Raw genomic sequence first — 16,230 nt, forward strand, 5'->3', positions numbered from 1 at the left:
GGAGAATACTCCTCCGAAATCACAGACCCAGAGCCTGCAGCACGAGTCTGATACAGCTGTGCCTACAGATCTTACTTGGAGACTCCTTGCGTTTTTGGAAAAGCTGGGAGGACAGCACTTGTTTTAATCTTACTATCTCCTAATTAAGCTCCTCAGCTGTCATCGCAGTTCCCTAAGTTCCCGAGCATACCAGGTCTTTATCCCTAAGCATTGACAAAGCAGGTCTGAAAAGAACAACCAGCTGGCATTGAGGGTGGTAGGACTTTTTCCTTGGTTCCGTTTCCACCGTTTCTTCCTCCTGGCAAGATTGCAGTTTCCTTAGCATGCACAGGCATCCCCTGTTTCTTCTTCATTTGTTTATTTCTGACTTCAAGCTCCCTTTTTAGCAGCTTCTCTTCCCACCATACTCACACCAAGTACAAAATAACAACGGAGAAAACATTTTAATTATTCTCAACCACAATGTGGACTTCTGAGCAACAACAAACAAGAGAGCCTTGGAGACCCTGGGAGGTGGCTAGAGACTGCCTAGAGCAAAGCCAGAGGAGGGGACATACCCACCACTGCTGGGTCCAGAGGCCCAGCCCAGGCCCTGCTTCCTCCTTCACCTGGGAGGAACTGTTTGGTGAATTTGCTGAATTCCATCTGATAACTTGTCCCTAGTCAGGCTCAGATAAGGAGTTGCTATGCTAAGCAAATTGCTTTAAGGAAAATGTAGGGGTGTGTAGGGCATAGTGGGAGACATTTTCAAAGGGAAGATAAAAACTTCAGCTGAATTTGTACTGGGAAGTGCACCGAATTGGAGACTAAGTCCTGGATATGCTAGAAACTTGTCTTGTGACACTCTGGGTAACATTTCTCTAATTTATAAAGTGTCAAGATCTCCGAGGCCTCTGGGAGAAAGCAGGGGGTCCTAGTAGATCTTGAAAAGTAAAAGGGAACAGAGCACCCCACCCCACCCCACCCCTGCCCAAAGAGAGAGGAAGCTAATCAAACAAGAGGAAAGGTGTCCGAGGTAGAGGGAGTACGGGAGAACGAAGTTAGAAGTGTTCATGAACAGAAAACTGGGAATATTTTAAAAGTGAAAATCGGTTTCTGGATCCCCCCCCCTTTCATCTTCATGCATTCTTTTAGTATTTATACACAAACACAGTAATTTTTGTGTTAACTACGGAGTGAAATGAAGAAAATGCTTATCAAGAGCTAGCAGGGAAATGAGAGGAAGAAATGTCTGATTTCTCTTCAGGTCGTCCCCAGATAGCCCACAGGACATCCCCCACCTCTGGTGAGGTGGCCTGCAAAGACCCAGCGCTCCTCGTGGGGACTTGGCCGCGAAACCGCCAGAGGGAGCTGCATGCCGGGAGGGGCGGAGCTGCTTTAAATCTCAGCGCCGGGCGGTTCTGCATTTCAGAGAACTCTGCCACTTCTCGCTTCCAGATTCCGCGGGCAGCTGACACGGACCAGAAGCCAGGAGCCTCGCCCGCAGCCGCACAGGGAGCAGGGGTCCTAGCAATAACTTGCTCGACGACCACCCTGCCACCTTCGGGAGCCCAGGTGCGCACCTTGCAAAACTCCGCTTTCTGCACCTGCCACTAAGCCCGCACGAGAGCCTTGGACAGAGCCATGGCCAACGCGGGGCTACAGCTGTTGGGCTTCATCCTGGCCTCGCTGGGATGGATCGGCTCCATCGTCAGCACTGCCCTTCCCCAGTGGAAGATTTACTCCTATGCTGGGGACAACATCGTGACCGCCCAGGCCATCTACGAGGGACTGTGGATGTCCTGCGTTTCGCAAAGCACCGGACAGATACAATGCAAAGTCTTCGACTCCTTGCTGAATCTGAACAGTGAGTGCACTCCCCCAACTCCTCACCCCTCACAACCCTCTCCCCATTGCCGCCCCCGACCCCCCCGCCCAGGTCTCAGACCTCGGAGCCCCTGTTATCTGTCCTGTACCCTCTCTAGGTTGGTCAAGGCTTCTGAGCATGTGCTCTGTCATGAGAAAGCAGAAAGAACCCGGGCCTCAGGTCAAAGCCCTAGATTTGCCTTTTAAGTCCCTGCTTGGCACCTTCTGCCCTTCTGGGTGTGATTTAGCCTCAAATTCCAATCAGGGTGGGTGGAGAATGGGAGAAGGGAGACCACAGTGGAATTTGAACTTTTTGGGCCTTTCCTGCACATTCTAATAGTGTTTGGGCAAGAAAATGGTACACTTTGGGTAGGTTTTCAAGCCTTCAAAGTTAAGTGAATTCAGTTCCAGAAACATCAAATAAGGGACTTTCTGACTCTTGTCTCGTGTTGTTTCCTAAGTGCAGCTAAGGTTAAATCTTTGGGTCTTTTGGCTTTTCCTCCTTGAAGAACCTCTTGAGATTCCCACCCAAGGTTGGCTTTCCAGCCTCGGGTCTCCAGAAGAGGCAGCGTGTGCAGTACAAGTTTAGAACAAGAAGGCTGGCGGCACGTGGGGAGGGGACTCACAGAGAAGAACCGTTCTGAATAACCAGGCCAGAATGAAAAGAGCAAGGGCATACAGAAGGCAGCGTCGTGGGTGTCACTCACAGCGGCAGATACTGGCTGGGAAGAAGGTTGGGAGGAGGGAGAAGGGGTCTTCTCATGTTTTCCCTCCCGCAAAGCCATCTCCACGGAATGGAGGATGGCCCCTCATGTATGAAGTGGGAAAGGAGAATATAGACTTCAGAATTTCTGCAGGTCCTGGAGAAGCAGGTGGTAAAATGCCTTCCTGTTCACGTTTAGATAAACTGTTGAGTGCTTTATCAAGGAGCTGTTAAATTCTGGAACTGACTTTTGAAGCAACCTCGTTTCTTATCTAAATTTAAACTGGAAAATAAAAAAAATAACTGTCTATCTAGAAAAAAAAAGAAAAAAATTCCCACCTAGGTAGTGTCACTCATGGCTGTTCTCTCCTCCTTGTGTCCTGTGAGTCTGTCCTGCCCTTTAGTTCACAGGAAGACCTCCCTTAGTCTTTTCCTAAACAAAGCTGTCCCACAGTCCTCTGTCAATACTAGAGTCAACAGTGCTGGCATTGTCTCCATCCTACCAGGGTTCTTCATCTACCCCCAGCAAATGCACTTCCCTTTACAGTTGTGAGAACTGCCACAAATCAGCTCGACACCCCGAGTACCTGTAGAATTTAGTTAGCCAATGTGGTTTTGTTTCCACATCTGGATCCCTGTACCAAAGGTAATCTATAAATTTGGTGAGTGTGCGTTGCTTATTACCCTCCTGGATACACTCGGGGGTGTTAACAACTGGGAAATAAGGAACATACTGGCAGAAAGATAAATGAATTTAAGGAAATGGTTCCAGGCCCGCACTGTACTGTAGGGCTGGCAGGTGAGATGTGTTATAGGCAAGTCCAGAGTGCTTCCCTGCCACTTCTGTTCTTCTAAGCCAAATACTTCATTTTATCAGGTTGGAAGTCTTCAAACAAATGGCTGGATAGAGTAATGGTCCATGCACCAAATGCCCATGCCATCCCTACCCAGAATACTACATGAAATGTATTATTATAATGTATTCCTTGCTAATATAGTTATAGTTCTTAAAAAGTGTGACAAAAGTAGTAAATATCCTTCCCTCACAAGCATTTTCAGAAACTGCCTGTTTGTTGATTTGCTTAGTGGAGAACAGCTTCTGTTTTCTATTTTCGTTAAAGCCATAGTTTATTCAAAATGGAGTCCAGGAGCCTCTATGTCCAAACCAATTCTCAGAAGCGTGAGCCTTAACTCATGTCTTCTCTCCCAGCTGAGCAATGATTCACTCACTAGGTGCTTTTGGACCAGGCCCAGAAAACTTGTCTCTGTTTCTGCACCTGAGCAGTGGTGTTCACGCCCACTCGATGAAGGGATCTGGTTGGTGATTCACTGGCTGGTTTTGGTGTAGTTCCCTCACGCCTGGAGATGAAAAGGTTCATTCTGTGTGTGTGTGTGTGTGTGTGTGTGTGTGTGTGTGTGTGTGTGTGTGTGGTGTGTGCCTTGTGAAGGGATGCTTTGAGGTGAGAGGCATGGCTCCTAAAATTGTGCTCCAAGCTTTGACAGCAAAGCCACCTCACCTAAGTATAAAGATAGAGTGTGTCAGTGTTTTGTAACAAGACATCCCAGGCTGCTGCTTCTGTTGTATCTGGGTATCAGTTGTGAAAACCGAATGACCTTTACACAAAATGTGCACGAAGCAGTATTATTACACCAGATGGAGAGCCCATGTACACAGCTGAAAGAGACTATATTGTATGTAGTTTTGGCCAAACAGTTTGTGAAAATGTAGCTGGTAAATTTCCTGGAGAAACAATTGTTACACTGTGCATTATGGCCAATAACAGCCAAGACTATTTCCATACACCCACATGTGCTATTTATCTAGAGTGATGACCCTTGCAGCTGAAATTTAGACATACAAAGGAAAGGGCTGGGTGCAGTTCTGGTGGTCTTTTCTTGATCACCTTTCCACATCTCCCTTGGTTTTGTTTGAATTCCCAGCATTGTGGGAAGCCAGTTGCCTGTTTAGCTAACTGCTTCTGTTTGCTTCACTCCAATAGTCAGCAGTGTTCGAAGACGGGGTTTTCCCAGGAGGCTGCATGTTGGGAGGTATCAAAGCAGAGAAGAAGTAAGCATTTTTGTAGGAATGCTGTTCTGAAGATCCAAGCACCAGACAAATGGGAGGTTATGCTAGACTCTCTTTAAGTCTCATCTAGCCCTGAACTTCTGTAATTTGTTTATAAGCTACCCCAGCCTGTTGAACTTGCTCTGCATGAATCCACATGTGTGGAGGTGTGCTTAATGAGTATTGGTTGTCATGAGGTTTCTCAGCACTCTCACCATGATGTCAGGCTCCATCGGGGGAGCAAAATCACTGACTTGGATGTCTGTGTGTGCGGCCCAGGCAGAAAGGACAGCAGCCACTCAGGCTTCTCCGGACTCCTTTATGGTGCTAAGAGTGAACATTCAAAAAAGTCATGGGTGTGAAGAGTAAGACAAAAATGAAGCCAGAGTCAAGGCTCAAAGTGAAAACACGTTGAGTTCCTGCTCCAATTTGCACTCTCCAGGGAGAGCTGCTTGTCTCCCTAGACTAAGGTGGCTTCAGCACTTGGAAAACAGAGCAGAGTAAGAGGAAAAGAGGGACGAATCAAAGGCCCACTCAGCAAACCTGAGCCTGGCCCAGCGAAGACTCTAGCCACTATCAGCTTTCTTTGTTAGTAACTTCAGTGACTAAATGAAAAAAAGCAAGAGACGTAGCACAGGTTTCCTAGATCAGAGTGATAATTAAACGTCATGGAAAAAGTTGTTTGAGGCGAGGAGTGAGCACGAGAGGTTGAAAGGAAGAGGAAAGGACAGTGGAAAATGATGCAATTGCATTTTACTAAAAAACAAAACAAAACATGGAAACAGTAATGCAGGACATGCATTTAATACTCAGCTATTTTTAAAAAATGAATGTTATGCTTTTAAAATAAAAAAGGTGGCGAAACTTCTCAGGATTCCCTGAGAGATACCAAGCTCTCATCCTCCCGAACCACTTTGACCACAGCTCGAACTTACGTGCTGCCGGCACACTTAGCCCACTAGTTCATGCACAGGTGGAACAGAAATGCAACAGTGAAGGCACTTGTGAAACATGGAACACTGGTAAAGTGAAAGCCATAATAATAAAAAACTCCATAGCACCGTACTCTGGCAGTCCACATGAGCTCATTTACTTGCGAAAAAGAAAGGGCATTTTTGCCCTAGACACACAGCAGGCGGTTATTTTATTTATCCCCTGAGATGTATTAGGACTGTGTGAGGGCAGAAATACCATTAAAATCTGGCTTGCTCATGATATATGAAACATAGGGTAGGGATGGTAATAGGGTATAGTGCAGAGCCAAGTACTTATGGGGATTCTCCTGCTTGGAGAACATGTCTTTAAAGTTTAGGGGGAAAATAAATCCCTGCCTGTCTATGCTTGTCTTTGCAAACTTTGATTAAAATAACGGTAGTAGAAGGATAGTGTCTAACTCATTTCTTATAAGTAGAGATCTTTGTAAGTATTTTTTTAATTATGCTTTCAGGTTGAAAGTGGTGAGAACTCCTTAGGGGGTCTTTAAGCTGCAGATTTTCAATCTGGCTGAGTGTAATTAAAAGGCAGCCTTCCTGTTTACTGCCGGATAATGCTCAGAAACAATAGTGTAACTTTTCTAAAATTTGCTAGCCAGGTTTTCCACACACACCTTTAGTTAAAATGTTATAAAGCTAGTTACAAATTTAAAGGGCCAAGAAAGAAATGTAAGTGCTACTAGGTGTAGTGCAATAGTATATGGATTTATTTCTGCTCCAAATATTATTTTGCAGCTTTCATATTTCACTAGCAATTTCTATGTTCTGTCTTCCTCATTTTGGTGAGAGAAAGAAAGTAAAACACCATCACAAGAGCTTATTGAATAGAGGACTTAAAAAACTCTGTCAAGTTAAGAGGAAAAGTCCAGCTTTTCCCTCTGCAATGAATTTCTAGCATTTTGTAGCCTAACTTCAATAGCTTTTACACACCAAAACTTTAGCATCATCAGACCTTCAAAGAGGTGTCTGTCAGATAAGTATGATCTTGAAGATTTAGCTTAACATAAGTATGTGCTTTCTATCTCACATAGCCGTTCTGAAGAGCAAAGGCATCCTTCTAGTCCCAGCTGCTAAGAACAGATGGGATGATGCCGGTGGCTGGTCAGGAAGTGTGAGCAGCACTTCAGATGGAAGCCCTCCAAGGGCAGCAGGTCACACCTACTGCTCTCACTCAAATGGCTTCCACAAGGCCTTCATTGGGAAAAAATTCACCTAGGCAAGCTGAAAACTCCAGTTTAGAATGGATCTTCACACAAAATAGTCACAACCTTAAAATAATAGTTTCTTTGCCTCACTGTGCCAAGCTAGTAAGCTTTCAAGATGTTGCAATTTTCCACCATTGTCTATGGTGTGTGAGAAAGTTTGTATTATTTTTATACTTTCTGCACATATCATTATGGTTAAGAGTCATCTGATGTCGCCAGGCTTTGGTGGCCTTTAATCCCAGCACTCAGGAGGCAGAGGCAGGCAGTTCTCTGTGAATTTGAGGCCAGCCTTGTGTACAGAGAGAGTTCCAGGACAGCTTCCAAAACAATACAGAAAAACCCTTGTCTCAAAAAAAAAAAATAGTTATCTGATGTCTCCATTTGATGCCAGTCTAATATAAAACAGAGGATAACTCATAACTCTATGGCTTCTGGGTGTAAAAGGAAAATGTTGCTTACTTTGTACTACTTTATCATGTTTTAAAATGAACATAAGGCCCCTCATCTCTATGGCTGTGTAGTTACAAAATATATTGTCCTTGGGCTCCATGTCTGTGTGTTGGACACTGTTCTATAAGAAAAGAAAGCATTGTAGGCTTATTAGTAAGCATGGGCTAGAATATCTGTCAGTTACCTTTAACTTTGCCAAAGGAGTAAATAAAAAATAAAAATATAATGGTGTGAAGCACAGATGAAAATTTTGTGCACATTTGATGATTGTAAACGGAGGTAGGTGGCAGGTCCACAGGCTATACTTGGGTGTTCCTTGAATAGAAAATCAGATGTTTCATAAACTTAGTCCTTGAGACGGATGCTCAGGAGGCTCCTCCTGAAGGATGTCTTGTGCCCAATGCTCACACTTGTGGGGCTGGTGGCCTGTGCTTTGACTTCATGAGGGATTAGAATGACTATTATATGAACTAAGTGGGAGTGGGAGCTGTGTAACAGGCCAAAGTTCCAGAGATATCAAAGACACCAAGAGAAGTAATCCATAGAGAGATGATAAATAAATGAATTGTGACAAAATAAAGAGGAGGTGTCTGAGACCAAAGAGGCTGTATACCTCTGTGAAGGGCTACTGTAATATTAGTGTTTTCTAATTATATTGTTCCTTCACTCAGGGTAAGAGTCAGGTCACCCCGCCTTAGGATCCTCCAATGACTTCTCATTACATTTGGAATAGACTCTGAACTGCTGACTGTGGCTAATAAAACTTTAATGTATATGGTATATGTGTATGTGTGTATGTCTGCCTATGTCTGCATATGTGTTTTATATATACATACATGCACATATATGTGTGTGTGCTTTCTGCCAACCTTGTTAAATGTCATTGCACTTCCCACCATGTCATTTATATATAGGATAACCAGTTGCCCCAGTTTACTCAGGATCTGGGGCCGACTTAGGATGCCGGATTTTTCATTTAAAGTATAGAGTAGCCTGGGCAAACCAGCAGGAGAGGTCAGCTCTCTTCCAGACACATGGATTCCTTTATTTGACTACAGAATCTTCTGAGCTGAACATTGGAACCAAATCTCAAATCTGTGTTTTATAAGAACATAATCATCTAGTTTTTCATTTTCCTAGTAAGGAAATAGCTGCCCTTGCAACTACTGCTGATAAATCAGAAGGAAGTGAACACCTTACCTGAGAGTCCTCGGGACTTTCCCCTTTATACCACAGCAGGGTTTGCAATTCCACAGAAAGCTTTCTGCTGGTCATGTGAACAGCTTTAGTTCCTAGTAAAGCCGCAGGTGTGGAACATAGCTTTAGTCCTGTTGTTCCTTTGGCACCCTGGAGCCCTGCATTCAGTACAAGAGAGGTGTGCATATCAGCTTACTGCCTACTTATGAGCAGATGAATATGGAGCAAGAAGCAGAGAGCGTACTGTTTTGCATTTTGTTGAAAAGAGTAAAAACTGCTGCCAAATATCACCAAAATACTGTGAAAACACATTGGATATGATTTAGAGAGGAATTAGAGTAATTCTGCCATCGATTGTGATAACAAAGATAAAAATGGGTATCAGTGAAAATGGCATGGTGTTCCAGAGGTGTTCTTGTGGAATTGAGATTGGTAACCTAACTGCTCAGTCTTGAACACGTGAAGATCCTGTATACACATTAAGTAAGTACTGGGGCTGTCATCATCATAGTCACCTGTGAAGACCAACAAGCAGCGACCTGTTCTTACTCACTGAGTAGAGATGTCATCCTCATATTTCATAAAATACTGACATTGCTCTAAATAATCTTAGGTAGTTTTTCCAAGATCCTAGTTTGTTGAGATGGTAAATATTTCCATATACAACCTACCATTCAGGTATTAAGGCTGTAAGTAAGAGGATGATGTTCAGTTGAAAGAAGAAATGAATCTGTAATTTAAGCTCTCCTAACCAGTGTACCTCCCTCACACAAACACCCTATATTGTTATACCCTAATGTGGGCTCTCAGTTTTTATTCCTTAGAAGATACACTGACTCAGTCTCTCAAACCTGATCCTGTGTCTGGTGATAATAACATTACACAACAAAGATAGGTTCAGGGACTTTAGAAATTGGCAGAAACCTGAGAAATACAAGTTGGGGTTATTATCTCTGACTTTATAACATGAAGATTTTCTAGTTTTAAAAACTGATGATGTCATTTTCTATGAATCTACCACTATGCTCCAAGTTACCGCCTTAAAGATTGTCTTAACATCAATGTCCTAGAAGGTTGTATGCTTCCCTACTCAACTTCTCATAACCGGTGGAAAAATGTTGATTATCTAGCCACAATGATCTCTGAAAATGTCATTTGTCATCCATATTCACTTTTTAAATGAAGGTTAAAGATTGTAGTCTAAAACAAGTGACTAGTACTAAAAATGTATTTTGAGCCATGTAATTAGAAATGGTGACCATTAAGAATAACATGACTGTTAGTTCAGAATCTAAATACCCAGGTAGTAATGATTATATATTCGATTCAGTGAGACCCTATTCAGCTGGTTCATTAATTATTTTTTCAGGTGATTTTGAGTTTAATAACTGAAGTCCTAGCCATTTCTCTGACTCTCTACCCATCTCCATAGCAACCATTCTGGTGGGTACAGGAGAAGTGTCCCTACAGTTCTTTGACCTTTGGAATCCTTGTTCACTTTTCTTCCTCCGGAAGAACACTGAAATATATTTCATCACCCACCACTCTTCTCCTACTGTCCAGGCAGGATTTTTACATGTCCTGAACGTTTTCTCTCAGGTACTTTGCAGGCAACCCGTGCCTTGATGGTAATTGGCATCCTTCTGGGACTGATCGCAATCTTTGTGGCCACCATTGGCATGAAGTGCATGAAGTGCTTGGAAGACGATGAGGTGCAGAAGATGTGGATGGCTGTCATTGGTGGCGTGATCTTTATCACTTCCGGTAAGAGAGGCTCCTCCTTCTCCCATACCTATTTTCTCAGGTGTGGTTTGAAGTCTAGTTTTCTCGTGGTTAGTTTCTTTAGTTTATGGTAGATTCATTGTACTTGGAAAGCTTTTAAGTATCTTATCATCTGTAAGATACTTTACAGATGCTGCCAGGATCTTACAGTCAGTTGACTCTCATGTTCTCAGTAAAAATCAAATGACAAGCTGACTTGTGGGCACTTTTGTCATGTACAACCATGAAAGACTCGAGTGCCCACTTGTTTCTTAGACCCAGTCTCTTCAGATTCAGAAAGATGTCTGATACTTAGCAAAAAGAGTCTGGACGATTTCATGTGATTCAGAATATTCTGTTTGGCAATGGTGGTACATGGCTGTGATTCCCAACATGAGAGTCTCTCTCTCTCTCTCTCTCTCTCTCTCTCTCTCTCTCTCTCTCTCTCTCTCTCTCTCTCTCTCTCTCTCTCTCTCTCTCTCTCTCTCCCTCTCTCTCTCTCTCTCTCTCTCTCTCTCTCTCTCTCTCTCTCTACACACACACACACACCACATTATAAAGAAACTTAGAAAATGTTAATAAAGTGTTTCAGTATATCTAGGTACAGAACATAAGGAAGACCGAGAAAATGTGAATAATATGAGAATGATACTGGATTGGGAAAGATGAGATTGGAGACAGTAGAGAAAGATAAAGGTAATGGGTAGAGCTAATTCTACAATAAATATGATGTACCGATGGATCAGAGAGAAGATAGGTCCACTGGAGTGTAGCAGGTGGAATATTGACAAGGTAGGGTATACGGTTAGCCAAGCTAAAGAAGAAAACTGCAGAAAAGGATTTAAAAATTGTTGACAAAATAGGCTATGTGTTGCACAGAAAAGAAATTCATTTTCTGCTTTACTCATGTTGACTGACATGTTAGGATATATGTCTGAGGAACAAAGAAATCTAAATGATGGACACCATTTCAGAATTTTCTATGGATATTTTAAGTATGACAGCTATTATATTGTAGATATGCTATTGATCATTTTCTTATGTAGACACTATATAATACATAGGTTGAGCAATAGACTATTGTATAGCTCTCATGTGTTATATGTATGTAATAATCTATTACATTGGTTATATTGCTATTAAAAATGAGAATTAGATTTTACCTCTTTATTTCCCTTGTTGGCATAAGACTGGCGGGGGCCTTATAACAAGCATAGTTTGTGGACTTAGCCAGTAATAGAGACAGAGCATGACATTTTGCTAAAGATGATATGGTTAAAGTGACCAGATGCTCACTTTGTCCAAACACCAATTAGCTCCTACCTGAAAGGCATAAACAAATTTTTATTCCTAATTTCTAACTTTACATCAAAGACTATATTGTATTGTACCATAGCCATCCCCATGATTCCCATAAATACCACAGATGAACATGTTTCTCAGTGCAATCCAGGACAGCCTCAGGAGTCCAGGTGGCCAGTTGAAGAGCATGTACATGATCAGTTTGCACAGACAGCCAGAATGATCTTACATACCATCAAATACTATAAAAAGAAACTACTTGTTTTTTTATTAGTTTTAGATTTGACAGTTTTATGTGAATTTATTATATGAATCATGGTATTTTGAAATGTGGATGGATAAATTAAGCTGTATGTATGTTTTGCCTCAAATATTATTTCTGTTGGAATAACACTTTTCAACCACTATATAGCATTTATTCTTCTTCTCCTCCTCCTTCTATTCTCTTGTTTTTCAAGACAGGTTTCTTTGTGCAACTCTGGCTTTCCTCGAACTAACTCTGTACTTCAGGCTGGCTTTGAACTCACACAGAACCACCTGTCTCTGCCTCCCTAGTGCACTCTTTAGTATTTTTTAGGGCCCTGAAGTCACTACTTTATAAAAGAAATCTCTCAAACTTATTCTTATTTTCTACTTGAAAGTTTGTATCTTTGGACAATTATCTCTTTGGATAAAAATAAATTCTTTAATTTAGACATCATAGAAACACTGGAATGAGTGGCATTTCCTTCCATTATTGATTACAAAATATCATGAACAATCGAGTTCACTTATATAGATCAGTCCAGTGTGTCACCTAACCAGATATTGCCTTAAACCTGGGACAAGAAGAATCTGGATGTTCTGGCTCATTCTGTGAGGTTTACTTCCTGTGATAGCTAGCTCTGGTTTTGCTGCTGGACCCAAGCCTAAAAATCAATTTTAAATTTGTCAAGAAGAATGAAGGAGGATTTTCATCTTACCCTTTGTAAGCAGCTCTCTGCTAATGTGAACAAATTTTTTTTCAAAACTAGCTTCATACACTAAACTATAGCACTGCAGAACCTTTGCCAGAGGTTTTGAAAAGAATGGACCATTTGGGTTCCTGAAGAACAGTATTTGTGTCAGTGGCCTTGGACTATAAATAAATAAGATGTCATAAATAGCAAAATCTAGGCCCAGCTTCAATCTAATTTCTTTGTAATTTTTTGCAGGACAGTTGGAATAAATCATATCTAAGTCAAATTGATTTCCACAACAATAAAATAAAATGTCTGCACTCTTGATGAGGTTTCAATTCTTATAGAGTACAATTGGGTTTAATAGTCTGTGCTTTTTTGTGCTCAGTGCCCCATCGTGATTAATGACTTTGCTTTGAATTTCTGTAGGTCTGGCGATTTTAGTAGCCACAGCATGGTATGGAAATAGAATTGTTCAAGAATTCTATGACCCCATGACCCCCGTCAATGCCAGGTAATGCTAGTCATGCATAAAATAACTCATTCTCTGAAAAACAACCCTTTTTGTCTTCAGCAGACGCCTGCCAGTGCCTTAGTTTCTCAGATGTGCTTTTAAGAATTGTATGGAAATTTATGTCAAACTTGCAAATAGTTTAAATGACCTGTGACTCATGTTAAAATGAATTGGATAATCGCTTTAACAGCCAGTACTGCTGACAAAATGCACTTCAAAGGAGAAATGTTCTAGCTGGATTCAGGCCAACAATATATCACATCTTTTTCCTTCCCCACATATGAACAAATATACTAGCATATTGGACATGTTCTTCTTGAAATGCATTATGATGTTGCTATTACCTATGATAACTTGTAACTAATATATATGTCCATGATTTTTTGGAAAAAAAAATAGAAGCACCATAGTGGTTAACAAATAGTGCTTCATTCTCAATAGTTTCCACTTGAAGACATGATGTATTTTTCTAGTACATTCAGATGCCACTTTAAAATTTTGTGTTCCATTACTACTATAAAATTGACTTTACAAGGGCCACCTTTCTTTAATAGTTCAAGTTTTGCAAGTTCAGAACCTGAGTCTTGGCTCTCAGGTAACAATGCTCTTTGATCAGGGACAAGGCTTATTGTCTCACTGTCTTCCCATCTATAAAGTTTAATAACTACATTCAAAGCTAGAATGTTGAGACGTAATTACTGTTTGTGAGTGCTAGGGTGAGCAGATGAAAAATCTCAGTGTTTGCAGAGATAAATGTGTGTTTTTTTACCGTCACCCACAGACAGAAGAACATAGGCTACAGCAGTTGTTGGAGCCTAGCCCATCCTGTAAGATTTATGATGTAGGGATAGAAACTGCTGGAGCTCAGTGGACCACATTTTCAGCAGAGTAATAATACTAGGATCACATGAGAAAGCATTTTATAAATTGCCAGGCTCTGGGTACTTGTTGTCTTATAATGGCACATTACCCTGAACACCCCCCAAGGAAGCAAGTAAGACAGTGTGCTTCGAGGGAGGAAACCATGGGGGTGAGGAAAGCTGCTGGTCCAGAGCAGCAGCGGTTGAGCTTGCATCAGGACTGTGACTTCTACAGACAGCCCTTTTCTCTGTGTGATGTCCATAGTCAGTCACGGGTTTCTCATTCCAAGAATGTGGCTTAATGTGTCCACCTGGCCTACCTGGAATCAGCCCAGGAATATTCAGTTGCTTTTCTTTCAAAATCTAAATTTTATATTTTACTTTAACTAAGCTATCAGATCACTAATAAGTTTTGTTACAGAGATGATTACTATTTGAGGGTAGTAGACTTCATAAGCAATAACCTGGGACTGTGGCCCAGTCCTCCCTTCTCACGTGTCTAAACATCCTTTCCAAGCCTCGTTGCTTCGAAAGGTCTTTGGAAATCCTTGTGTAATTAAACTGGTGTTTTACATGTTGTATTGCTGATGTGATGCTGCAAATGATTGATAATTACAGCATAAACACTATTTCATGTGCTCACAAGCAGCAGCTCCTGAGGGATCATGGGGGTTATTAGATTTTCTTTTGCCAATGATCCTAATAGCAGCATGTTGCTGTCTCTTCTTTCAGGTATGAATTTGGTCAGGCCCTCTTCACTGGCTGGGCTGCTGCCTCCCTTTGCCTCCTGGGAGGTGCCCTACTTTCTTGCTCTTGTCCCCGGAAAACAACCTCTTACCCAACACCACGGCCTTATCCCAAGCCAACACCTTCTAGTGGGAAAGACTACGTGTGACAGAGGTGAAGAGAAGAGAACCTGCGGAAGCAAATACGAAATGGACATTGAAACTAGTATTCACATTGAGGCCTTAAGCTGTTGACTATGGTTATCTGAACTGTGGCATAACAAAAGGAAACATATTTTTATACATCCCTGTGACTATGAGGGGGCCTGGCTGTGCCTTACCATCTTTCCTGAGTACGGGAAGGAAGCCTTTGCATTTGAACTGCTACTTCCCACTGAGTAATCACACTCAAATGGGGGAAGGGTGCTCCTTAAGTGTGTATAAATATGTATATATACATATTTTCTATTAAAACATAGACAGTTAAAAACCTCTTATTCTCCTTATATTGGTACAAGTATACTTAAAATGACTCTAAAATACATACAATCACATAGTGAGTAAATAAGCCTACTAATATATTTTTCTTTTTCTCTATTACCATATATGATCTGTCAAATATCACCTCTTTGATCAGCATTTAGAGTCCTTTCCATAAGAGCAAACTTCCTTATCGACTCAAATTTTGTCCCTTTTCCCATATGTATTCTTCACAACAACATATTTAAATTTTGTTTTACTCTAACAATTGCTTTTTTGTTTCTAACTCCTGAATCTAATAACGAATTTCACAGGCCACACTTGAAGTTTAAAGCAAGCACAAATCACTTAGCTCTTCCATTTCTGAGCTGTGAGAGCAAATCTTCTGGATAGGTGATGTGTTTCAGCCTACCTTCCCAGACAGTCCTTGCACTTTGGTCTGTAGCCTTCTTGTTTGCTCTGAAAATATTTGTTTCACTGAGTGGCAGTACTGCTAACCCTGTTGTTGGAACAGTTTTATTGATTGCATTTTTCAGGTACCTATTCACAATTCCATAGCCTGCAAACTACATTATTTTTCTTCCCTCCTCAGCTATCTTCCTTTCTCACGTATAATTATCGTATGGTTTAGCTCTTCCCAGAGAGGTGTGGTCTGTTTATCTGCACAAAGTGCTAGACTTGCAGGAGTGATAATGTAGTGACAAATATTCTCTCTGTAGCTGTGAGCAATTTACAGTCTTTATACCTCTTTTCCCATCTGTCAAATTGGGATAATTACACTTAACCAGCTGGTAGAGGTAATGTGAGTATTAATTAGTTGATATGACTCTCATTCTTTGAACATGAAATATGCCTAAGTAGTGTTTTTCCTTCCTCAATTAGCAGTTTTGAAGTCACTGAATAAAATCTACACACAAGCCTTCACACTGCTCTGTATCTTTCTTTTCTCATGAGCCTACTTCTTCCCCCTTAGTGTGCCTGGCCTCTGCTTGGTGCTTTCATTTTGACAAATACTCTTACTATTCTAATCTGTAGGAAAGGCCCTTCAGCCGAGAAGATGATGCAATGGAAAGGGTGTTGACATTGACATTTTGAGACCTCGATTTGAATCTCGGTGCTATCACTTAATGACTGACTCACTTGGCTGCCCTAAATGTATTGCTACACCTTCACAATGAGTTCATTAACTCCTG

At 41.5% G+C, this 16,230-nt stretch overlaps 1 protein-coding gene across 1 annotated transcript; it reads left to right on the forward strand.

Moving 5' to 3' along the window:
- Positions 1–1,398: 1,398 nt before the first annotated feature.
- On the forward strand, positions 1,399–15,961 carry Cldn1 (claudin 1). Its single transcript, XM_040751013.1, has 4 exons — positions 1,399–1,846; positions 10,057–10,221; positions 12,888–12,972; positions 14,565–15,961. The coding sequence occupies exons 1-4, from the start codon at positions 1,624–1,626 to the stop codon at positions 14,725–14,727; spliced, it is 636 nt and encodes a 211-aa protein (XP_040606947.1). The 5' UTR covers positions 1,399–1,623; the 3' UTR covers positions 14,728–15,961.
- The last annotated feature ends 269 nt before the right edge of the window (positions 15,962–16,230 follow it).

This window comes from Mesocricetus auratus, unplaced genomic scaffold (genome assembly GCF_017639785.1).
Source record: "Mesocricetus auratus isolate SY011 unplaced genomic scaffold, BCM_Maur_2.0 Super-Scaffold_100008, whole genome shotgun sequence".
Classification (NCBI taxonomy): domain Eukaryota; kingdom Metazoa; phylum Chordata; class Mammalia; order Rodentia; family Cricetidae; genus Mesocricetus; species Mesocricetus auratus.

Excerpts from the sequence above, each read along its gene's own strand:
- Cldn1 (XM_040751013.1), top strand. The coding sequence starts at position 1,624 with ATGGCCAACGCGGGGCTACAGCTGTTGGGCTTCATCCTGGCCTCGCTG. Across the intron at positions 10,222-12,887 it reads CGTGATCTTTATCACTTCCG|GTCTGGCGATTTTAGTAGCC; the intron begins GTAAGAGAGGCT and ends GAATTTCTGTAG. Across the intron at positions 12,973-14,564 it reads ATGACCCCCGTCAATGCCAG|GTATGAATTTGGTCAGGCCC; the intron begins GTAATGCTAGTC and ends CTCTTCTTTCAG.